Source organism: Ambystoma mexicanum, chromosome 12 (genome assembly GCF_040938575.1).
Source record: "Ambystoma mexicanum isolate Mex_15411 chromosome 12, UKY_AmexF1_1, whole genome shotgun sequence".
NCBI classification, from domain to species: domain Eukaryota; kingdom Metazoa; phylum Chordata; class Amphibia; order Caudata; family Ambystomatidae; genus Ambystoma; species Ambystoma mexicanum.
Window position 1 is genome coordinate 571,129,347 of NC_090936.1, and position 25,890 is coordinate 571,155,236.

The following is a 25,890-nucleotide window of genomic DNA, read 5'->3' on the forward strand; positions in this document are numbered from 1 at the left end:
CGTTTTTCGATTTCCGCCAGGGTCGTAATGAGGGCCACTGTCCCTTGCCAGGCAAGCCTATAGAAAGTAAATGCAGAGATCAGCACCCTCTCCCCCATGGGAAAGGGTGTTGATCAATACAAAAGGATGCCTGGCAGGGGTGCCTGTTGCCCATTGAGCCGGGGCTCTTCAGGGGGGCGTGGCCTAACGGGCCAGCAGGACACCTACAGTTAGGCCAGGCCCCCTTGATGAGCCCTGGCTCATTTTGTTGTGCCAAAAAAAGAAGAAAAAAAAACGCCCGCAAGGGCAGCATTGCCTTTTATGCGGCTCTGGCACTGGTGTGTAAAGCACAATGCTCGCTACATGTACAACTGATTCCTTTCAGTTGTACATGTAGTGAGCATTGTGCATTACACATCAGTGCCAAAGCCGCGGTAAACGGCAATGCTGCCGTCGCGGACGCTTTTTTTTTTTCTTTCTTTTTTCCTGCGCGGTTCATGGGCTTGGGCGGCTGACTCTGGCCGGATCCCGAGATCCGGCTACACATCTGGTGCCGGATCTCGGATCCGCCGAGAGCCGGCCCAATGACCAGCACTGGCAGCACCGGAGTGTTCATGGCAGAACCTAGGCATATTGAACTGTTTCTGGAATACAAGTCTCTACGTGAGCATATTTGCCCCTGATTGCGAAGTTCAACCTGCCGTTTGAAAAGATGTTGAAAAGATTTCAGGTATATGAGGCAGCATGCATGCACCTGGGAGGCTGGTGATATGAGGCTGTTCTGACATATTATCGCAGAAGACGGCATATTATTGAGGTGAAACATGGGCCTACGGCAGGGCTTATGGAGTGCAATAGAAGTACATGGACTTGCTAGACTAAACCTTAGCGTATGAAGCTGTCTCTTGTATAGGAGGCATGTACACTCGAACGTAACACTGATGCTGGGCATAGGACGGTGTTCCTCGCATCTGTTGACTATTCATAATGACTTGTTCACGGCATAAATGGTAGTGTGGGACATTAATGCATGTGCATACTTAAAGAAAATATCAGGCTGAAGTTTGGGAAGGCTCCCAAGATGCACTGGGTGATCACTCGGAACACCTTTTAAAGATGTCCTCTGGACCCCCCAAAAAATTGGCCACTGGCTCGGCCCCTGCTGGAACCACTGGGAAAGTGAGAGCAAGGATACGTTCTACATGCTGGGCCTTGAAGACACTGTTCCTGCAGCCATTGTGAAAGTAAGTGAAAGGAGAAACAGTGCATGCTGGAATTTGAAGTCGAAGTTCTAGGGCCCATTGAGTAAATGATGGAAAGGAGAAACAGTACATTGTCACTGCAGATGGACAAAAACACCATGCAAAGCCAAGAAATATGGTTCCCAGATGTGTATTACTAGGAACAAAAGGATAAGGGGTCAGGTTTAACAGAGGTCAACTGGCAAAGTTTATAAAATATATAAACATTTCCTCTATAAAACCATAGTTCCAAAGCATCCGTCTCTCAATTAAACTCTGCCATCCAGGCTGGAAAAATGTCACTCACATTCCTTGACATTATAAGTGCCTCATACTTCACTCTTGGCTTCTTTGGAAGGGTTGGCCATTGGAGATGTTGTCAGGTTGTTCTCCTTCCTGCAGCTCTGGTAGAACCTGGCACGCCACCCCTAGTTGCTAGGGTTTCCCAAGTGTGGGCCAGGCATCAGACCCTTTAGGATCCTTAAATATAGTGTTGGGCCCAGGGGTTGTTAGGTGTAACCTCGTCTTGGGGCTGTGGGTACATGCCTGGTTGCTGCTCCGCCACAGAGCTACAGGTCTTCCAGTACCCTGAGTGCAACCAGTCCATGCCTTGTTGCTGCTCTTTCCAAGACCCTCATCCCCCTGATCTTTTCCACCTTCTTCTTGATCTTTGCCTCCCCCTACCCGCCTTTCTCTCTCTGTTTCTCCTCTACCACCCACCTGCTCTAAACAGACCCTGCTCCTTCTTATTACTACTTTACACCTCTGCAGTTCCATGACAATCTCCCTTCATCCTTCCCAATACTCTGCTTTAGCCTCTAATTCCCTTGCCCACTTCCCTCTCTACTCCTCTCACAATGCACCTTTCTTCCTTGCCACTCCGCCACACAATTTCCTTCACCTCATGCTCGCAGCACCTGGCCACCGCGTCACACTGCCTCATATACACACCTTCATGCTAATGCAGGGAATCCCGCTTTGTGCCTAACGTTTAGGGTTTTCAGGTGAACTTGGCTAATGTGCGTGGTGATAGGCTCAACGTCATCTCGCACTCGCGCAAGACTCTGAATGCTGACAATGGGCTTTTATCCTTTTTGTAACTTTCATGTCACACCGCGGGTTCCTAGTGTCACCCAGCTTCTAGCAGCGTCTATGGTACAGCATCCATCCATTCATCTGTTGCAGGCCCTGACCGCAGTCATCCATTCGGGTGCATTGGGATGATGTCATTGAACTCCATCTTGGATCAGGGAAAGCAATCAGCCAGTTTGAACTTCCTCTTAAGGTACTGAACAGCAGTCCCCCAGTGATGAATGGAATCTCACTTCCTCCACGGGTAAACACATCTCTTCCTTTGACTTTCACTACCACCTCCTTGCCAATGACCCCCAGATTGTTCCCTGGTTACCGGTCTACATCCCTGACCTCTCCAAACTCACCACCAACTGCCTATAGTTCATCCGTCATTTGATGGCCTTATGGTGCCTGATGCGAAGCTCCTCCAAGGCTGAAGTCATCTTTCTCTTTGGCTCCAATGATAATCCCACTCTCCCAAGACCCATCTCTTTCCCTCCTGACCTTGTTAACCCTTCGCTTAAAGCTTGCATCCTTGGAGCACTCTCTGACAATGCTCTACCACTCCCAGAGTGGTAGTGTCACTGCAACCGCCATTGTGTCCAGGGTTAACCTGCTCAGCATAAGAAAAATCCACCCCACCTCAATAACCACTCAGCCAAAACTGTAACCGCTACCTTGGTGCTCACCACTAAACTCCTTCTCATTGGCGATTTTAACACCCACCTCAATCACAGCATCCTCTTTCTTCCATGACCTCTACACCTCACTCGCCCTCCCCATTCTCCCTTCTGGTCCTACTCACTCTGCTGGACACACTCTTGATGCCTTCATCCACCCAGATCTTTCACTCACATCCCCTCTCTCCACCCCACTCTCCTCGTTAGACCACAATCTCCTCTCCTCCCACCTGGGTCCTCTCGGCCCTCTGACCGCACTTCCCCCCAGCCCTGCCCACCTCGTTCACGAACATCCGTCCAATGAAACAAGTGTCAGTTGCTGCCTTCGCATCTACCTTCATCCCCTGCTCTCCCCACTCCAGACTCTACCTCTGACTCTGCTCTCAGTATCCTCCATCTTGCCATTACTAATACCCTTGACATTCTTGCCCCAGTCATGAGGATCTACCTGAAACATGCCTCATAATACCTGGTATGACTCTGAACTTGCAGCCCTGAAACGCAAATGCAGTGCTGTGGAACGGAAGTGACAGACCTCAGGCTCACCCTCTGACAAACTGGCCTGTTGCCTGATCCAAAGCCAATACAGAGTCTCCATCTGGCCACTAGTAGAGAGTGGTTGCCTGCAGATGACAGGGTTCCTCTGGCATATGTAGCTCTGGGTTATGGGGGTTTTACGGACCACCTTTAATTTCTCAAGCTTGTTTTCTTCCTTCATTTGGTAGGTCAAAGATTGTCACAATTGCAACACCGCCACCTAGCGTTTTCCTCCAATGATGGATACACAGATGTTTTTGCCTGGATAGTAAACCTAGGGAGCTGGACATGTGCACCTGGTATATATTTTATTATTTCATTTAAGTGGTAAGTGGGGGAATGTCCATGAATATACCTTTATACAAGAGATGCAACTTTCCATATCACAGCGCCTCCAGGAACAGCCAGTGTTGCCTTTTTCCATGTTCAAGTTTCGGATCTCTTTTGTTAAGGACCAGCAGGAGTTTAATGCTAGCATTTGTGCTCTCCGAAATAAATCACTACTGACCTTTGGCATAGGCTGGTCTGGAGTCAATGGTGGACGCCCAAATGGAGGAACTTCAAAGCAGAATAAGTAGCAGGATTGTCCTTGGCACCCAAAGGTGAAAAAGCTTGTTAGGCTCCAGCAGCAACCATGTGGCAGTGTTCCCTTCTTCCAGAAACCCTCGAGCTTCAGCTCTGTTGGAGCACCGAGCCTTGAATGCCTACGTCTGTGACCTTGTGTGTCTGGAGCGAGGTGGGCATCGGCTTGTAGGTCACTGTGACCTTGTTGAAGCAGAAATGTTTGCATCATTTGTGACAGAACTGCACTCCTCATGGGTCTGAAATGGGTTTGCTTATGACGTATTTATGCAGGAATGAGTGTTTAGTATCTGGGAACCTCAGGTAAGTACAAACAGGAATGTGCTTTATTCTTAGATCTCAGTCAGGAAGGTTACTGGGGAGAGACAGGGCTCAGCATCCTTCTCCTGCTGGTTCCCATCTCCAAGTCCCCCCAACAGTCAACCCTCACATCCCCAGCATTCCCGCCTTCTACATTCCATCTGGGGTTCCTTAGACAGCTGACACTCACCTAACCAGAGATGCATTCATCAAGCATACAACATGCCAGACAAACATGCCAGACACCACCACAGAATGGGAACTCTGAGTATATCAGGGAGACTTCCTTCTATGTGGACAGGTGGGGTAACATGTATGGGAGAGGTGAGAGTATTGGACTGGATGAGGGGATAGTATGAATGTGATGAGCTGGATGGACTGAGAAGGATGGAAAGGACGAGTAATAAAATGGATGGGATGGATGAAATGGATAAGACTGTTAAAATGTATGGAATGGGATGATGGAACTAGATGGACAACATTAAATGGATAGATGGATGACTTTTTCTTTTCGAGGGTTCTGATGCTTTTTCTCTGCAGGAGGTGTGGCTTTCGTCTTCCATTGGCTAGGTTATCACAGGTTTCATATGGTGAAGGAGATGGAGCATTACACTTGCTTTCACTAGGATGTCACACCTGTCTGGCAGAGGCGGACTTAACGGTCGCCAGGCAAACAAACGGCGAGCGGGCCCCTGTGCTAGTCCCCGCCCCTTCCACACAGCACAGGACCCTTTCTGCTGTGACGTCAGTCCAGCTCCTAACAAGCTGGGAGAGCAACTTTGCCTTGGGAAAGGGCTTGGGCCCCTTCACCCAGCCCCCTTATCTCCTTCTCAGCCCCGCTCCCATGCCCTCACCCTTTCGAATGCTGCAGCATCCAGCAATCCACTTCCCCATCTGCTCTGTCCCCCCGCCCCCAGCGGGCCCGAGTCCGAGCCTGGGGGGCCCGCGTCCACAATGCATGTGTGGACCTGCTGTGTGCCAGCATGCTTTACAAGCTTGAGGAGAAGAAGGTGGACCAGGCTAGGGGTGGGGAAAGTATTCACAAAAGAAGCCAAATCGCCAACATTCGCCTAATGTTACACTTTGGCAGACAGGCAAATTGTTCTCGCTTTGGGTCAAATTGACCTTTGACATGGTTTTGCCTGACACAAAAACACATGAAACGATAAATTTCCCTTGAAGAAAATGCATGACATTGCTGATTTCACCCACCGCGCAAAATGGAGAAGAACAGTCATTCTGCGGTTTGCAATGTGAGCATTTCTGCCAGCCCTGCTATTGGAATGTCACGTTGCAATATTCGTATTTGGTTTCTGTAAGGACCAGCATGGATACAAGTTGCTTCAGAGAGCAAAAGACGTGTGGGGGAGGGAGAGAGAAAAGGGTAAGTGGAGGGAATAAATGTTGGAAAAGGACATGAACATTAACAGCGCTCTTTGAGCGGCATATTTTGGCCTATTTATTTATGTATGTATGGATGCATGTACGAGCACTTTAATGGGTTTATTACAGGTGGTTTTGGAATGCCACCCATTCATCCTTCCACCCCCTTTCCTCACCCTCAGTGTTGGGCGAGGCGAGTTCCCTGGTCCTTAGGAGGGGAGTGGGGAGGTGAAAGGAAGGGAGGGTTGTAGGGGTGGGGTGCTAGCACCTATGGGTGCTCTGATTTGCTGCCGTTAGGTGCAATGAGCGGTGAGCCAGGTAGAGTGTTCCCGCCAGGGGGCATCATGTTTTGTCTTCAGAGAGCCAGCACCTCCGCACGGCTCCCAGTGAGGGAGAGATGGGCGAGCGGATGAATGGGCCAGCCCGTGAGCAGGTGAATGAACACGCGGAGGAGCAGAGAGGTTGTAAACGGACTGATGAGAATATTGTAAAGGGCTCTGTAATTCCATACTCTACAGTACACCAACCGCTATACAGATCCGAGGTTTTCACTCTCCAACCCCTGCAGCAAAAGCTTAACACCATCATTCTGCCGTTTTTGCAATGCATGGCTGCAGCAACGCCCGCACAAACAGAATGACATCACTTTTCTGCTCCAAGGACTCGTTTGTTCTCTAGGTTTAGAATATTTAGCATTGATAGCAAAGCCTGCTCAGGAGGCCCAGCTGTTTCCAGTTAGTCACACCCCTAGGTAACTGTAATAAAAACAACTTAATAAAAAATAGCTTTTGTCCCAAAAGTTTGCCCTTGTGAACACAATTAACTCCGCCCACCCAAAGCTCCGCCTCCATGACCCGCCCACCTAGGGCCCTTTACCAGGTGCTACCACGGGGCCCTTTGCCTTAAATCTGCCACTGCTGTCTGGCACTGATGGAGGAGGAGCTTCAGATATTCTTTTCTAGGTTCCTGACAGTTATTTGCACTAATGTAGGCAGTGTATCAGGCTTCACTTTGCTAGGTTCCCATACACTTCCTATACTTAATTTACCAAACCTCCCCCATCCCATTAAGATTTTAAATATACTATAATGCAATCCATTATTCTTTGTCTCTCTTGCAGCAGACACTATGAACCCCAGTGTGTCCTCATTAGTGCCTTTCCTCTTGTTGTTTTGTGCAGGTGACTGACAGAGGACCAGAAGCCACCCGGCGTTTCTTCAACTGGTTCTATTGGTGCATCAATATTGGCGCCATCCTGGCCCTCCTCCTAATAGCTTTTGTGCAGCAGAATGTCAACTTTCTGATTGGCTATGCCATCCCAGCCATTGCAGTGGCCCTAGCCCTCCTCGTCCTCCTCCTGGCTGCACCCTACTTCATCACCAAACCGCCCACTGGGAGTCGGATTCCGGCCATGGTGGGGATGGCCCTGACTTCCTGTTGCCGCCCAAGGGCGGCCACCCAGGACGGCACATCACAGAGCAGGTAAGAGGGTGAGCATATTTATATTTATTTGAAGGACAGGGATATAATATGAAATGATATGATTGGTTATTTATAACATGCTTAATACCCAAAGGTTTCTGAGCACGTACCTGGGGATGGAACCTGTGTTGCTCCGTGTCGTCTTGCTTCCAAGGCGAGAACGTTGCCCCTGAGCTATCCTCCCGAGCCGATGTCAATTTCAATCAGAAATGACTTAAAACAACACGTGTACAGATGGAGCAGGAATTCCCCAAGTAGGGTAATAGCACAAGGATGAAAACAAGTAGTGAGCCTGTTTATGAGGGGTAAACAAAGTGGGACATAGATCGGGGACAAAACAACAGGTGACTTACAAAGTTATTGACCTGAATGACTACAGTACAAATATAGAAAATTGCATTATTAGGCAACACTCGATATTAGTGATTTAACAGCACCCCCCTGATGCAAAGGATGTCCCACCTGGCGTAGGCAGAGCAAGATATTGGATTTGCACTAGTTCAGTACATCTTGTGGGTAGAAATTCCTAACAAGGTCTTTGTAATTTTAGGTGTTGTCATCTGTCGACTAGATCTGTGTGGCTATAAATACTCATGTTGTGCACCTACTTTGTTCTCCTTTTGCCTGACAAACAAAAATAACAGTTCACTAAAATAAACATTTTTGGAATGATATGGTTTCAGACAAACCTCGTGTTAGCTCAATAAGAGCTCGGCCAGTCATTAGGGAAATCAGGAGGCTGCCCACCTGCACAGTGTGTTGCAAAGGGCACTGGGCATTGGACAAAGAAGGGGGTACAGTAGTCCTGAGTGAAACTGGAGTTCAACTTTATTCTTCCTTTTATAAGGCGCTTAATATTGGTTTTGCTAAGGTGCCTTTCTTAGTCCATGCCTTTATTGGAGATCTCCCAACCGCGCTAGAGTCTGATGTATGCTGAAGATGTGTTTCCTTTACGCCAGCCCTCGGCGTTGTTGTGCATATAAACATAGATGAAATCAAGGCAGTGGTTTACGGGAGTGGAAAAAACAAAGTCCAATGTTATTTGGAAAACAGGGCTGTGCAGTCAGCACAAGAATTCAAATATCTGGACTTAGTCTATGTTCATAGTATCTCCTGGGATAAAGATAGCAAGGCACAGTGCAATAATACATTGACTCTAAATATAGTAAAAGTGCATTTCAATAGACAATAGGGCATCATGAGACCACTATGTATATCTCTGTGTTAAACTACTCCTCGAAAGCTCATTACAGGCTCCACATTTTGGGGACACAATCTGGTGAGGAAGTTGGAAGTGTTGGCTTGGAGGGCAGGTCTGTGCCTTAAACCTGACGATACAGAGAAACTGTTCATGCAAATGTAGGACTATGGAGATCCAATGTCTGTGCCCTCTTTCAATGGCAAATGTGCTGGCGAAATGGCTTAACTCAACGGAGTGGTCTAGTTCTTCGGGTTTAGATGGTTCACTAGCGTTATCATGTCCGGTATAGTCTGAACTGTTTCCATAAAGTAAAAGGAGGTATATGGTGACCTTGAAACTGACAGGGAACATTATTTTGTTCGTGGCAGAGCATGGCCACAAATGACTTAACAAAACTTCAGCTAGAAGCTCTATGCTCTTGATGGGGGAAAAAAGAGTCAAGGAGGTCTCGATTCACTGGGATCTGCCTGGAGTTGAGACGCAAGACAACAGTTAGGGATGCCGGGGTGCCCATCTGAGCTGCCAGCATGAGCATAATTTTAGGGGGGACAAGGGTGTTTGTTGCCCCAACTTTTGTGGTACACCATTTTGTCCCACTCAATGGGCAGGGGCCCCTTTCATTTAGATATCATGTACCCCCCCCCAACATTTTCAGCAAAGTTACTCCACTGGCTGCCAGCAGTCATAACCCGATACATTTTGTACTCCTTAGTCTGGGTCAGCCGTAGGTCATGTGCCATTCATAAGCAATTGAGATCCAGATGAGAAACAAAACTTGCTGGGCCTCATTCGGAGACTTTAGCGCTGGGGTATGAAATGGCAGTTTGCAATTACTGAAGCTTAGTTCACTGCAAAATGTAGATTTTCAAAATGATTTCATGCAATATTACCTAGGGCTGGTCAAAATTGCTGGATTCCATTCCGCCACCCGCGATATCACTCCGATCTGCCATTCAGCCACAGCTGTGTAGTGAAAAGAACTGCACAAAGTATCTTGTGTCGCTGCATGAACCTAGCACAAATCAAAAGGAGCTACACAAAGTTTCTTGTGTCTCTGCGTGAACCTACCACGAATCAAAAAAAAGCTGTGAAAAGTTTCTCATGTCGCCGTGTGAAACCTAGCACGGATTAAAAAAAAAAATGCACAAAGTTTCTGCTGTCACTGCGCAAAGGTAACACGATTCCGAAAGAACCGCACAAGTTTTCTCAGTGCAAAACTAGTACGGATCGAAAAAAGGCCTGCACAAAGTTTCTCATGTTGCTGCATGAAACTAGAACAGATAGCAAAAAAAACCATCATGTTTCATGAATTATTCTTGATTGTTAGAGAACTAGAGAAACCTAATGTTAAATCGTCAGAATCTGTAATTAAGGATCAGGACTAGTGTATCAGCATCCAGCAGGCCCTTTTTAAGTAGGTCTCCCTATTTAAAGCAACTGTTTCTCAGAAGCAGACATGCTAATCGTTACCCTCAATCGCATTGCCATCTTCAAGCCCAAATTTATTATCTTTTCATTTTAGGGAGGCGACAGTGCTTGAGGTAGAAACAGTGATTCAGTCTCTAAAATCTACAAATTGCCCTGGGGATCAATGTCCCTTCAGGATTATAAAGGCTTGTGTCACTGCTCTTGCCTCTATGATTACTGAATTCATGAATGCCTCTTTTTTGTCAGCCAGTGTGCCTACTTGTATAAGTATCATGCCTCTGGTAAAAAAAAAAAAAAAACATTGCTGGACTATAATATTCCCACAAATTAAAGGCCTATTACAAGCGTCCAATTCCTGCTAAAGATATTAGATCGCCTTGCATATCTGCAGTTGCAAGCTCATTTGCAAGAGCATGAATTGTTAGGCCCCATACAATAGGGATTCAGAGCCTATCACGGTACCGAATCTGCACTTTTAGACTTGAAGGCGAGTATGACCCAAATCATGGACAATGGTCAGATTTCCCTTTTTTGTACTTTTGGACTTATCAGCTGCGTTCAGTCTTGTGGTCTTTAATATTTTAGATAATAGAGTTCAGTTCACCGCTTTCTTATCTGGAAAGGCAGCTGACTGGGTCTTATCATTTTTACTGGGCAGATCAGCAAGAGTTTTTCATTAAACATGTATGGCGTCCCCTTTCAAGCTCCTTTGTGAGGTCGCTCATGGATCTTGTCTGTCGCCCACTCTTTTTAATATTTTCAATGACCAGGACATTTTATATACAAATTACGCTGATGACACACAAATTTAGATTCGGCTTACTGGTGATTACTCTGCAGATGCTGTGAGATTAAATGATGTTTCCAATTTGATTGAAAGATGGATGGCTCATAGGTACCTACCTCTAAATGATGCAAAGGCTGAGCTTCTTCTGGTTGGTACACAGCAAAGACTATCCAAGCGTCCTGATTTGTACAAAAATGTTCTCATTGCTGATGGTCTTATTTCAGTCCTTACCAAGGTTCAGACCATAGGTGTTTTTTGGGACTTTATCTGTGCGGGATCAAGCCAATACTGTAATTTCATCATCAGCTTATTATTGGAAGCTACTCTGACGCATCAGGGTTTTTATTTCTAAAGAGAATTGTCCTATTCTCACGCGATCTATAATGGGCGCCAAAATTGACTACTGCGGTAGCCTTCTTGTAGGCACTGCACAGAAAAATATAGCTAAACTCAAGTTTGACAGAGGAGTGCAGTAAGAATAGCTTCTAACCTGAACAGAAACTTTAATATTACATCTGCTCGAAAGGCATTACACTGGTTACTGGTGAAAGAGCTCCAGCATTTTAGAATCCTCTCCATTACACATAAATGCATCTATGGCAGATGCCCAGCCTACCTCAAAAGAGGATTCAGGGGAAGCAACACGGAAGAGTGCCGGGATCCAATCAGGGTAATCTGCTGATGGTTCCACGGGTGAAATTGGAGGGGGCGGGGAAATGCTCTTTTAATTTCATAGTTCCTGCCTTGTGAAATAAGCTGCTTAGAACGCTAAGACTAGACACTTAATTTTCTTCCTTTCAGAAAGCTCTTAACACTTTCTTTTATACCTGAAGTGCTTAGCTTGCCCTGGTCAGTTTTTATCCTGCTGATTTTTTTGCTCTGTTTATCCTTTTCTCTTATTGATTTTAGTGATTTTATTACTGCGGCTGGTTGTTTCTATGTCTTTGCATTTTTGTATTGTTTGACTGTTCTTATTGTCTTGTATTTTATTGTTATTTGTGCGCCCCCTTGCCTTTGGCCCTAAAACACGTTCCACATTTTTAAACATAAACTGGGCCAGCGGCAGGTCAGTTTTAGCTATAGGTTAGTGCCCCAAAAGATCGGCAGATTTGGAGCTCTGTCACACGTCAGGGTTGTCCAAACGGGTGCTTCTGAAATGCGGTATGTTGAGTTTGAGTCAGTCAAATGTCAGGTTCATTTAGGTAGGTTGTAGTCTCTCGAAAGGCCAGAAGACTAGAACATCTCCATCCAAATAGGGTCTGGGTACCCCTGGTGGGGGCACAGTACGCCACTCCATGAACAACCCTAGGCACTTTGAAATACTATGGTGGTGATACGGCTCAGTACAAATGTGTAATAACATAGTGTACAACATTACAGATTTCAAAGGTCCATGGTTTACACTGCTATCAGAACCAGATATTGTACAGTTGCTCCTCTCAAAATACAGCATATCTCGTCTGCACAGACCCCTCCACCCATGGTAGGAGGCGGTCTGGCGATGATTTTTTCCAGATCCATTAATTGCACTCTGGTTGGATTGACACATAATTTGCCCTGTGAGCTTTTCTTGACTCGTCTCCAATTGTCATCCACCGATTCCATTTATGTTTTGTTAATCTATCGCCCTCCGTCCGCACCATTAGAAAACTTTGTGGATCATTTTGCCAAACTCATCGCAGATTTGGTCTTCACTTATCCTAAGCTGATCCTTATGGGAGAATTTTATGTGAGACCTAATAACCCTGAGGATATATATGCTACAAATCTGACCAATGTTTTAGCTGACATGGGATTGAACTGTGTAACCAACTTCCTACTCACAAAGGGGGAAAACATGCTTGATTTGATCTTTTCGGAAAAAAGGTTGGTGACCACCTTTTAATCCTCTGCCGGTTTAATGGTCTGACCATTTTGTTTTACCATTCATCATCATCCGGTCAAATCCCTATCAATGGTCTTCAAAAATCACTGAACAATGCCGGCATTGGGGTAAGGTCTGCCCTACAGCCCTTGCTAATCATTTGGTGTCTAGCACCCAGGATTATATCTTGAAGGACAAGCAAGACCTCTGTAGTGCCCTTCTGAAGGCCATGGTGCTTTCAGCGGATACTTTCGTACCGACCAGGGCCAGTAAAATGTGTGCGCATCCATCAGCACCATGGTTCACCGTCGAGCTAAGGGCTCTGAAGCAAGCCTGCCGCCGGAGTGAACACTAATGGCGTGTGGATTATAACACTCTTTCCAAGCTGACTTAAAAGCAGGCAGTCTTCGAATACCATGAAGCCATCAAATTAGCTAAATCTCAACATTATGCAAACTGTATTCTTTCTGCTCATCACAAGAAAGAGTAGCAAAGGAACTCTCGGCTGTGGTGCCCCTTACTGATCCACTTCGTACTAAGGCTCAATGTGACCAGTGTCTTTTTCAATCAGAAAATGAGCCAATCTATCTCTGGATGTGAAACACTTGGTACTGAAGACATGCCCATAGGGCAGACTCTGGCCAGAGCTAAGGCTCCACGCAGGTTCGAGTTTGAGCCGGTTACGGATGAGGTGGTTAAGAGGGCACTTCATAAACTTAAATCAGCATCTCCTGTTGATTACATTCCTCTCTGGGTCTGTCAGTCGTTACCATCTATTTTTATTCCACTGCTCATGGCAAGCCCTTCACCTTTCCTTATCTACAGGCTCTATTCCATCCCCTCTAAAGCATGCTCTTGTTTCCCACTTATTGAAAAATCCACATCTTGATACATCTCAGTTGATGGAAATTATAGTCACTCCTCAGGTCTTTCTGGAATCGCAACTCTTGCTCCATCCATTTCAGTCTGGCTTCCGGCCTTCTAGGGATGCGGAATCAGTCATGATATCGGTTTTGGATGATCTGGCTTTGCTTCAGGACCATGGAGAGGTCAGAGTGTTGATCCTCTTTGACCTCTCCACAGCGTTTGATACCATTGATCACCAGATCCTACTCTGCCGCTTGAAAGATGCAGGATTTTCCGGCCTAATCTTGCTTGGTACACATCCTTCCTTTCTGATGGTATCTCACTCTCCCTTTTTTTCTTCTCCCGTGGCTCTTTCCTATGGGGTTCCTCAGGGGTCTTCCTTGTCCCCACTTCTTTTTTAATCTTTATCTCCAGCCACTATCAGATTTGATTTATGAGCACATGGTACGTTTTACACATATGCTGACGACACCCAGTTGCTTTTCCAACAGGAATCTCCAGTATCTGCTCCTGCCCCCTTCCCCCCAAGCTTAGAAATTGCTTATCAGCAATTGGGGAATGAATGGCCAAAAACGGGCTTAAACTTAACAGAAACAAAACTGAGATCCTGGTGGTAGGGCCCACCAGAACAGAGATTTCTTAGACCACTGACTTCTGGCCAGAATCACTGGGACCATGTCCTGCACCTACTAAATCAGCAATTATCCTGGGGGTAAAACTTCTTCCCACTGGCTCCCGAGAATTGCAGATCTCCTCTGTATGTAACACATCCATTTGAGGATCCCAGGATTATTGTAATGGAATCTATTTGGGACAGCCGGCCTTCCTAATATAGTGGCTTCAACTACTCCAAAGTGCTACCACATGGCTAGCCCTTGGTGCCACCCATTTTGCTAATTCTCAGGAACGTCTCTCTCAGCTCTGCTGGCTCCCAGTCAGCAGCTGCATCAAATTTAAGTTGCTGTGCATTGTGCACCTGGCAGTCCATTCTGGGGGAGCAGAGTATCTTCAAGAAAAACGGACTCCTTTCGTCCCAGACAGATCACTTTGTTCCTCTTCACAGAAGCTGTTTGTAGTGCCAATACTTCAGAGCGCCCGCCTAGGATGCAGAGCTTTTTCTTGTCTTGCTCCCTCAATGTGGAACTTCCTCCCATTGCTGCTCTGCGAATCTGGGGATCATCTTGGGTTTCGTAAAGCTTTGAAGACTCTTATTTTGAGCTTTCTTTTCATCGACCTTGGACACGATTGTTCTTTTTGGTCTATTTCTCTCTTTTAGCACCTAGATGACTTCGGGCCTTAGATAGTGCTTTATAAGTATGGTTACATTACATTACAGAAGGCAAGCCTTGGGTGAGGGAGCAAGAAGATGATGCAGTAAGGATATGGGAGAGGGGAGGGATGGCATTGGAAGCTATGAGAATGATGGCTTCCGTTTTTGAAGAGTTCTGCGTATGGCAGCGGACAGTCATCAAGTAGCCAATTTCAGCGAGACCGTTCCCAAGCTTTGATGCTTGAACAACAAAGGATCACACCCCCCATTTATTTTGTTTACATTTCCATATGGTTAAAAGAGGGGGTCAAAGCACACCTAAAATGCCTTCTGGGAATGTAGTAGGAATAGTGATTTCTAATCAAAGTAGAACCTTATTTAAAATTGGCCTTGTGGGCAAGGCACATAACTTAAATGCCACTCTTTGGACAACTGGGAGCCAAGGTAGAACATAAAGCAGATGAAATGTGGTCTGAACATTTAAGATGAAAAATAAACCTGGCTGACACACTTTGAATATACTGAAGTTTAGTTTGACCTGGGATTTTTTGGGGAGACCTAAATAAATAGCATTTCAATAATCTAGGCAACTACATATAAAGGCATTATCTAGCTGAATCTTCTCAGAAAAAGTAAAATAATTCAGAACGCTTTTAAGTGTTTTCCGTTGGGAAAAACAGCTACTCGTCACTTTGCTAATGAAGCCTTTAAGTGATAACTCTGGATCAATCCAGACAACTAAGTTATGTACCAATGGAGAGGGCTTCGGACAGATCCTAGAGAAGAGAGCCAACATTTTTGTTACCAGGGCTAATCCTATCCTGACATGTTAAATCTGCTGGGTTTCCAGATAAGTATTTCAGCCTTCTGTTCATTCAGTTGAAGATAGTGAGATTTCATCCAAGTTTTCACACACATGTTCAATGCATAATTCTAACTGGGTAAGCGGGTTGTCATCAGGATTCCCAGGGTGAAGGATAAGCGATTTCCATCAGTGTTCATATAGCAGCTCATATTAAAACCTTACCCTTCATCTGCCAGTGGTTTCATATATAGATCTAACAGAAGCGTGCTAAGGGCCGAACCCCGCGGAACTCTGCCAGCAATATTTCTCATTGAGGATTGAACCAGAGACAGATAGACTGTTTCGGTTTAGAGAAAGAAGAGTTTATCCATTCCCAAGGCTGCGCCCTGCAGTCCGTACTCATGAATCGGTTTCAATAAGATGGCATGGTCCACCCTACGAATGCCGCCAACAGGTCTAACAGGATAAGGACTCCTGTTCCACCTGAATCCACCTACAGTTTTAAATTGTCCAATGCTGCTAGTAACACTGTGACTGTTCTGGGGCCTGGCCGAAAACTGGCTTGGATTTCTTAAAACCATCTAGATTTGTCTGCAAAAGACTGTAATTGTGAGGTAACTACAAATGTACTCACGTAAGGCAATTGAGAAATTGTGCGGTTGTTAGCAAGCACCCAGAGGTCTAAAGATGGCTTCTTTAGCAATGGGGAAACTGCTGTTATCTTGAGTTGGTTCGGGATCTTACCACACTGCAGTGAAAGATTAATGATTGAACATAGGTCAGAGATTACACAATCTTTTTTTGTTTCATGATTCTAGCCGGGCAAAAATCTAAGGTGGATCCCGAGGGATGACAGGTCTCCAACTCAAGTAAAGATGAACGAGTTCTGAATGAAAAGGGGTGACAAAGTGCCCATGAACTTTCTGAAAGGGAGGGAGGAGAGGCCTCTAAGAACAATTTTTTCAGAAGATTGAATATTTTCAAAACATTGCACCAAGTTTTCACAGAAAGTTTGAGAGGACAGAATTGTGTTATTCAAAATGGTTTGGGGTACAAAGCTCCTTCAGTACTTAAAAAAGTTCCTTGCATATGTTTGGGCTGTTAATAAACCGCTCAAAAACAATTGCGTGTTTTGCTGGTCTTATGTTAGGGTATGTTGTGCTATTATTGTGAGTCCCATATACACAGGCCTACTGGATACAATTTTTATATTGGGATCATGAGCAGTAAGCCAAAACCGGACCTTGTTCACACTAGATCACACTTTCATTATCACATGGTATTATGTCCTTTATGCCTTTCGGGTGGTATCTCAGAATATACTTGCCAGTACACCTGGACACTGCCACCTATGTAATCAGCCCCTTATGTGTGCCACTTCACAATGACCTGTTTTAGCTTGAATTTTACCATGTGTGGTAAAATGAAAATACCACATTCTGTAAATTGAAAATATCTCAATGGCTACTCACCTGTCTGTATACTATCACCAGTAATGAAGACACATAATGAATAGACCAAGGCTGATTTACTACTTTTATATGTACTTTATAAGAAATTAGAATTTATGAGAAATATAAATCATACTGAGTTGTTACATGACATCCCTGTGGTTCAAAAATGAAAATAAAGGTGAATACGGATGTAGAGAAGCACTCTGGGACTCAATGTGGATTCAAGTGATTTTTTTGTATAATTTCAACAGTACTTAGGTGCTATACAGAGTCTGATTCTGGGCTACAGAATCCAAAGTACAACGGTTTGTGTGATCACTCTAGCTAAAATGATTGTACTCTGTGCACTTCACAAAATGAAAATAAACATAGCCACAAACATTTCATTCATAAAGTTTACCCCACGGTAAATAGCTTTTTCACAATAGCCTTCAAACACCCTTTTTGCGATAGAGGCCAAGAACACTGCTACACTGTCCTTGAAGCTCATCACTAGTCTTGGCAGCTTATAAACCTTCTGTTATATCTGACTTGCTGCTCGGACAGTGACTAAAACACATGATAAACATCTGTCTATGTTTGTGAATACAGCCCAATTTTCCAAGCTGCAACTGCCTGCAGAATTTGCTCACAAAGTAGACACAAAACTCAATTTTTGCTGGGATCTTACCTAAAGCACACTGGGTTCTGTGTGCCCTCAGACTGCAAGGCAGCACTCCCACTCAGCTGAGCTGTTCAGTGCTTGCACAGAAAGTCTCGATCTGCTTCTTAACCCTTTTCGGCAGGACAGCTCATAACAAACACTCGTCTGATAGATAGAGACCAGGCTGTTCACTGTCAGCAAATGCAGCAAACACTGACGCAGAGCCAGAGAGAGGGAGAGTGGCCCCACCATCTGAAAGACAACCCTTTTTTAATCCTCTCTGTGACTTGCCCATGAAATGTGCGTTTGCCTAAGGGAAATGTAAGAAAAAGCCTGTCTCTCAACACCACCTCCCTTTGTCAAGTAACCAACCCACTAGAATGTTTGACCGTGATTCAGGCAGCAGCCAATGGATGCAAATGGCTACATGTCTGCGCTGCTTCCTGCTCTGAAAGTCTTTTAGGCAATAAGATTGTTTTGAGCAGAACGGATTTCACATTCCTCAGCTCACATCTTGGATGTATTCGCCGCGGAATATGTGCAATTCTTCAGGTTTATTCAATGTTTCCAAGCACATTGCACAGCCTGTGCTGGCACCATTTTATAAAAGGAGCAGGCTTGTGCCATAGTTCTGCACCAATATTTTGCACCAAAGACCTATGGAGCTGTAAATATTAGCAGAGTATTAGAGATTTAGTAGGTAAGGGAGTTAATAATTGTTAGTCTTATGCTTCATGGCAACTTAATCCATGCTATACCATGGTGTGTTGCACAAGCAACAACATCAGCTTTTATGTAATGCCAAATTCAACCCCCCCCCCTTTTACCTTGTATGTTTTCCATGGATTAAAAATACTGACTCACACCAGATATGTGAGCTTAGAGCCCTTTGGGTAACGTGCATGCAATTAATGGGATTCAGAATCACTCTGAGACCAAATAATTGAACCAACTCAGGAAGATGGCAAAGGATTGCTGTTTTAATATCAATTATATAAAACAGGGAGTTACAACGGACATCAACAGACATTTGCTCGAGTTCTCTCCTCACATTTTACATAAAAACACCTTTCTATACAAAAAATTCATCATAAGCGACGTCCTACTACGTGGCAAATGAGAAAGACCTACGAGGGGTTGTGATAGGCTCAATGGAAACATCTAAGTATACTTTCTATAAGGGGTGGGATTGTGATTGGATATCTACTGTCAGATGGACAACATATGCCTACCTCTAAAACATGTACAGGGTAATTCATAGAAATTCGCACAAAAGTGGCGCACGCGGCTGGCGCACAGCGTGCCCATGCGAATGTCTGCACCAGCCGCGTGCGCTAAAATCGATTTCCGCGCACCGCGTATTCATGGATTTTCGCATCCAAAACCAGCCGTGGCGCACTGTAGCGCAGCGACCCTGCAGCAGCGCCAGTTACGCCCCCAAGAACGCCCTCGCGCAAGGAAAAGCCTTCAAAATCCCCAAATAATCGCAAAGGGCTGTGCTAACCCTGGACCAGTTCACAGGGCTGGCAAACAGCAAACGCCAAGCGGGGAACATGTATTTCAGTGGTTCGCGGGAAGTTCCACGCGCGATTGTCCTGTGTACGTGTGCATCAGGGGTGCGTGGGAAGTAACACACGCAAAAGCAGCAGGGTACGTGTATTTCAGGGGTGCACGGGAAGTATCACACGCAAAAGCATCAGGGTACGTGTATTTCAGGGGGGCGTGGGAAGTATCACACGCAAAAGCAGCAGGGTACGTGTATTTCAGGGGTGCGCGGGAAGTATCACACGCAAAAGCAGCAGGGTACGTGTATCTCAGGTGTGCGCGGGAAGTATCACACGCGATTCCATCAGGGTACGTGTATTCCAGGGGTGCGCGGGAAGTATCACACGCGATTCCATCAGGTTACGTGTATTCCAGGGGTGCGCGGGAAGTATCACACACAAAAACAGCAGGGTACGTGTATTCCAGGGGTGCACGGAAAGTATCACACGCAAAAGCAGCAGGGTACGTGTATTTCAGGGGTGCGCGGGAAGTATCACACGCAAAATCAGCAGGGTACGTGTAATACAGGGGTGCGCGGGGAGCACCACACGTGAATTGCACGTGTGGGTCCTCCCAGGTGTTCCCTCTACACCCTCCACGGCCCCTGCAGGTGGCCCACACCACAGGGGCCTACCCTGCACATGTCCTGCAGGCACCCCATCCACCATGGCCATGCCCCCCAGCCAACCCACATGTCACCTTGCACTACTGCCCACCAACGCATGTCCCCCTGCACCCCCAGCCACCAGGGGCTGCCTCCGCCAGGCCCCCACCCATGTCTCCCATCACCCCCAGCCACCAGGGGCAGCCTCCACCAGGCCCCCACTCAGGTCTCCCATCACCCCCACCCCCCAGCCACCAGGGGCAGCCTCCACCAGGCCCCCAACCATGTCTCCCATCACCCCCACCCCCAGCAGTGCAGGGGCAGCCTCCACCACCCCCACCCCCCAGCCACCAGGGGCAGCCTCCACCAGGCCCCCACCCATGTCTACCACCACCCCCACCCCCCAGCAGTGCAGGGGCAGCCTCCACCAGGCCCCCACTCATGTCTCCCATCACCCCCACCCCCCAGCAGTGCAGGGGCAGCCTCCACCAGGCCCCCACTCATGTCTCCCTGCACCCCCACCCCCCAGCCACCAGGGGCAGCCTCCACCAGGCCCCCACCCATGTCTACCACCACCCCCACCCCCCAGCAGTGCAGGGGCAGCCTCCACCAGGCCCCCTCTCATGTCTCCCACCACCCCACCCCCCAGCCACCAGGGGCAGCCTCCACCAGGCCCCCACTCATGTCCCCTATCACCCCCACCCCCCAGCCACCAGGGGCAGCCTCCACCAGGCCCCCACTCATGTCCCCTATCACCCACACCCCCCAGCAGTGCAGGGGCAGCCTCCATCAGGCCCCCACTCATGTCTCCCTGCACCCCCACCCCCCAGCCACCAGGGGCAGCCTCCACCAGGCCCCCACTCATGTCTCCCTGCACCCCCACGCCCCAGCCACCAGGGGCAGCCTCCACCAGGCCCCCACCCATGTCTACCACCACCCCCACCCCCCAGCAGTGCAGGGGCAGCCTCCACCAGGCCCCCACTCATGTCCCCTATCACCCCCACCCCCCAGCCACCAGGGGCAGCCTCCACCAGGCCCCCACTCATGTCCCCTATCACCCCCAGCCCCCAGCAGTGCAGGGGCAGCCTCCACCAGGCCCCCACTCATGTCTCCCTGCACCCCCACCCCCCAGCCACCAGGGGCAGCCTCCACCAGGCCCCCACCCATGTCTACCACCACCCCCACCCCCCAGCCACCAGGGGCAGCCTCCACCAGGCCCCCACCCATGTCTACCACCACCCCCATCCCCCAGCAGTGCAGGGGCAGCCTCCACCAGGCCCCCACACATATCTACCACCACCCCCATCCCCCAGCCACCAGGGGAAGCCTCCACCAGGCCCCCACTCACGTCTCCCTGCACTCCCACCCCCCAGCCACGAGGGGCAGCCTCCACCAGGCCCACACTCATGTCTCCCTGCACCCCCACCCCCCAGCCACCAGGGGCAGCCTCCACCAGGCCCCCACTCATGTCTCCCTGCACCCCCACCCCCCAGCCACCAGGGGCAGCCTCCATCAGGCCCCCACCCATGTCTACCACCACCCCCACGCCCCAGCAGTGCAGGGGCAGCCTCCACCAGGCCCCCACTCATGTCTCCCACCACCCCCACCCCCCAGCCACCAGGGGCAGCCTCCACCAGGCCCCCACTCATGTCCCCCTGCACCCCCAGCCACCAGGGGCAGCCTCCATCAGGCCCCCACTCATGTCTCCCTGCACCCCCACCCCCAACCACCAGGGGCAGCCTCCACCAGGCCCCCACTCATGTCTCCCATCACCCCCACCCATGTCTTCCACCACCCCCACCCCCCAGCAGTGCAGGGGCAGCCTCCACCAGGCCCCCACTCATGTCTCCCACCACCCCCCAGCAGTTCAGGGGCAGCCTCCACCAGCCCCCCACTCATGTCTCCCACCACCCCCACCCCCCAGCAGTGCAGGGGCAGCCTCCAGCAGGCCCCCACTCATGTCTCCCTGCACCCCCACCCCCCAGCCACCAGGGGCAGCCTCCACCAGGCCCCCACCCATGTCTACCACCACCCCCACCCCCCAGCAGTGCAGGGGCAGCCTCCACCAGGAACCCACTCATGTCCCCTATCACCCCCACCCCCAGCCACCAGGGGCAGCCTCCACCAGGCCCCCACTCATGTCTCCCTGCACCCCCACCTCCAAGCCACCAGGGGCAGCCTCCACCAGGCCCCCACTCATGTCTCCCTGCCCCCCCACCCCCCAGCCACCAGGTGCAGCCTCCAGAAGGCCCCCACTCATGTCTCCCATGACCCCCACCCCCCAGCCACCAGGGGCAGGCTCCACCAGGCCCCCACCCATTTCTCCCACCACCCCCACCCCCCAGCAGTGCAGGGGCAGCCTCCACCAGGCCCCCACTCATGTCTCCCACCACCCCCACCCCCCAGCAGTGCAGGGGCAGCCTCCACCAGGCCCCCACTCATGTCTCCACCACCCCCACCCCCCAGCAGTGCGGGGGCAGCCTCCACCAGGCCCCCACTCAGCACCCCCACCCCCCAGCCACCAGGGGCAGCCTCCACCAGGCCCCCACTCATGTCTCCCTGCACCCCCATCCCCCAGCCACCAGGGGCAGCCTCCACCTGGCACCCACCCATGTCTACCACCACCACCACCCCCACCCCCCAGCCACCAGGGGCAGCCTCCACCAGGCCCCCACCCATGTCTACCACCACCCCCACCCCCAGCAGTGCAGGGGCAGCCTCCACCAGGCCCCCACTCATGTCTACCACCACCCCCACCCACCAGGGGCAGCCTCCACCAGGCCCCCACTCATGTCTCCCTGCACCCCCACGCCCCAGGGGCAGCCTCCACCAGGCCCCCACTCATGTCTCCCTGCACCCCCACCCCCAAGCCACCAGGGGCAGCCTCCACCAGGCCCCCACTCATGTCTCCCATCACCCCCACCCCCCAGCCACCAGGGGCAGGCTCCACCAGGCCCCCACCCATGTCTCCCACCACCCCCACCCCCCAGCAGTGCAGGGGCAGCCTCCATCAGGCCCCCACTCATGTCCCCTATCACCCCCACCCCCCAGCCACCAGGGGCAGCCTCCACCAGGCCCCCACTCATGTCCCCCAGCCAACATGTCACCACAATGTAGATCCCTGGCCCTTATGGTCAGCCTCCAAATGCCAAACACCCACCCGAGTATTGCATCCACCCACTTAGAAATGGCAAAAACATGATAGAAGCCCAATTGCAAGTTTGGAAATAAACACATGTCCCTCACATACACCCAATGGGTGTCAGTGAATGTCAAAACCCATATCATGATATGCATGAAACCAATGAGATGATACTACACATTGAACTTTGAAGAAAAAATATGTATTAAAAGCAACATAAATTGAATCAAAAATAAACAAACAATAATAGAAATTTTAAAAAAAAGAAACCAGCAGGTCCGTGAAATAATGCAAAACCACAAATCATAATGCAAAGGAAAGGTGTCCAAAGTCAAAGTCCACAAAAGTAAATCCAATGGAAAATTCAAATCGAAAACCATTGCTCAATGGCGAAATCATAATAAAAATTGAAAATCCAAAAGTCAACTATGTACAGATAAACAATCCAGGGTCCATGATCCCAACCGAAGAAATGAAACCTATCTAATAACACTACCTAAAAAAAATAACTATATACAAAAATGTGGCCCATTGTCCAAAAGGTCCAAAAAAAAATGCTAAACCAAAGGAAACCTAACACTAACTATAGAACTATTTACAAGGGCAGCGAGCCAGTCCGACGGCTCACTTCGGGATGTTCCGGGCCAGGGCATCATCGAACTCCTGCTCAATGTCCCGGAGGCGCTCCTCCTCCATGGCCCAGAGGGTCCGCAGGGCCGTCCACATGTTCCCCCCAAACTCCCTGCGGATTGCCTCGAGGCACTCGGCACGCCTCAGGGCCCTCCGCATGGAGTTCTCCGCCCTGACCATCGTGAGCCGTGCCTCTTGCGCCCGCTCCGCATCTATGGTGTGGCCCAACCGCTGCCACACGGAAGACACTTCCCGTCCTGGGTCCTCCGGCCCTCCGGCCGATGCCTGCCCCTCCGATGTGGAAGGCCCTGAGCCATCATGGCTCCCACCACGTTGCTGCTGCTGCGCCTCTGCCCGTGCACTGCCTCCTGCTGCCTGCACATCCTCCGCTGGCTGGGGTGCAGTCGTTGATGTGGCCACCCCGGCTGGACGTCCGACTCCCAACTGTGGCATGGATGCCTCCTCCACCAGCCTGGCCGCACCGTCAGAGGCAGCTCCACAGGGCACCCAGGTGACTGATGGGTGGGAAGATGGCACGGAGGACGACTGGCGCATAGGGGGTTCCGTTGAGGAGGGGGTCGTAGCAAGCCCCATCAAACGGAGGAATCCGGCCTGGGTGACCTGTCTCAGTAGGCCGACGCGGTCAACGAGCCATTCGAGATGACGTGCAGTCGCCTCATGAAAAGACTGCAGGTCACCTCGCATGGCCCGTTGACGCAACGCCACACCAGTCAGGACAGGCTCAACCCGGACCCGGATAGCCACGTCCGCAGGCAGAGGAAGGTCAATTGTCGTGAGCTCATCCCCTGCCTGAAAACGGGTCTGGACGTAGGCATCCCTGCTGGTGCAAGATGATGCAGTGACAGGATCAGGGACAGGATTGCACACAGGCACCTCCACGGCGACCTGTGCTGCCTCTTGTCCCTGGTCCTGCACTGCACCACTAGCACCAGTGGAATCCCCACCTCCAGACCCCGTCTCTGTTGCTTGCACGGCCTCCTCCTCCACCAAACCCCCTACCAACCTGGATGACTCCGTGCCATCTTCCCCCGTTGGGCCCTGTGGGGTCCCAGCTGCCCCTTCTACTGCCGAGGAGTCCAACTCCGACCTCCGCCTCTTGGACCTCCCCCGGCAGCTGCGGCCTGGGACGCGGCACCGGACTCCTCATTCCCCGACGAGATCACAACCTGGGAGGGGAGCCGGGCCTTGCGTCTCCGGCTGGCGGTGCGATCCCCGCCGCTGTGCTCCACAGCACCTTCTCCGCCCTCTTCATCAGTTGAGGCTGCAGACAGGGAGAAATAAAACACAGGCATCAGGGCACTGTACAATGGACACATACACACATGACAGTTGCACATGAGTGGCATTGGCAAACCTCAGACATGGCATCACAATCGGCAACACACATGTCATTTCAACTTGCACACATGAGCCATACCACAGCCACATCACAACTGCCAGCACCATCCATACACATACAACAGCATGAGCAGGCAAAGGTGAGCCAGACATCACATGCAACACAGGGAGTGCACTACACATGCACGCACACCACCACACTTGCATGCATGTGTACACCTCAGCCAACTGTCGCAGTGTTCCGATGGGCATCCATGTCACATCTGCCAATCAGGCTTCCACATCCCGCTGTCACATGCATCCATGTTGCATAACTGTTGCACCCTTGTCAAATACACACACATGCACATGTACACAGTGCTGATACATGCAGCTGAAAACAACATACATGCGTGACATCACGAACATGCCCACTTACATACACATTCATCCAAACATGTGTGCCCACGCAACTGCATTTGGCATGCGAGCCTACACACACAAGCACCATCCATGTCTCACACATGACAGCCCTCGCATGTGTTAGCCTCACGGTCCTGTACACCCCCACCCATACTCGGCCCCATACAAACATATGTGAAACCGGCACACTACTGGCACATCACCACACTCACAGCTTACAATCATGATGCATGTACACTTACCGCTCGACTCCAGACGGGTCTGCCTCTCAAGGACCTGGACGTGGAGCGCTGGGGATATGCGTTCCAGGACCCTCATCTGATCTTCCGACAAGTGGCCCCGGCGCCCCTTAGCATCCGCTGCCTTCAAGAGGCGCCGGGCCTTGTTCAGGGTCCTGGACCTGAAGTCCTCCCAGCGCTTCTTGACATGTTGGAAGTCGCGGACTGCCACCCCCTCCGCGTTGATGGCAGTCACGATGTCGGTCCAGATCCGAGTCCGTCCTTCCTTGTCGGCGCGCACACTTCCGTAGAGGGCATCATACTGCCCCAGGACTTGCTCCACCAGGACACCAACTTCGGTGGCACTGAAGCTGGTGCCCCTCTGCCTCTCTGGCCGGGGGTTGTCAGTGGTG

The 25,890-nt window shown here is 49.8% G+C and overlaps 1 protein-coding gene across 1 annotated transcript in view; it reads left to right on the forward strand.

Moving 5' to 3' along the window:
• The window catches only part of SLC15A3 (solute carrier family 15 member 3), a 143,757-nt gene that overhangs the window by 20,660 nt on the left and 97,207 nt on the right, over window positions 1-25,890 (forward strand). Inside the window, exon 2 of the mRNA XM_069628888.1 lies at window positions 6,957-7,258. Within this exon, the coding sequence (XP_069484989.1) occupies window positions 6,957-7,258 (302 nt within the window). The remainder of the gene's footprint in view (window positions 1-6,956; window positions 7,259-25,890) is intronic.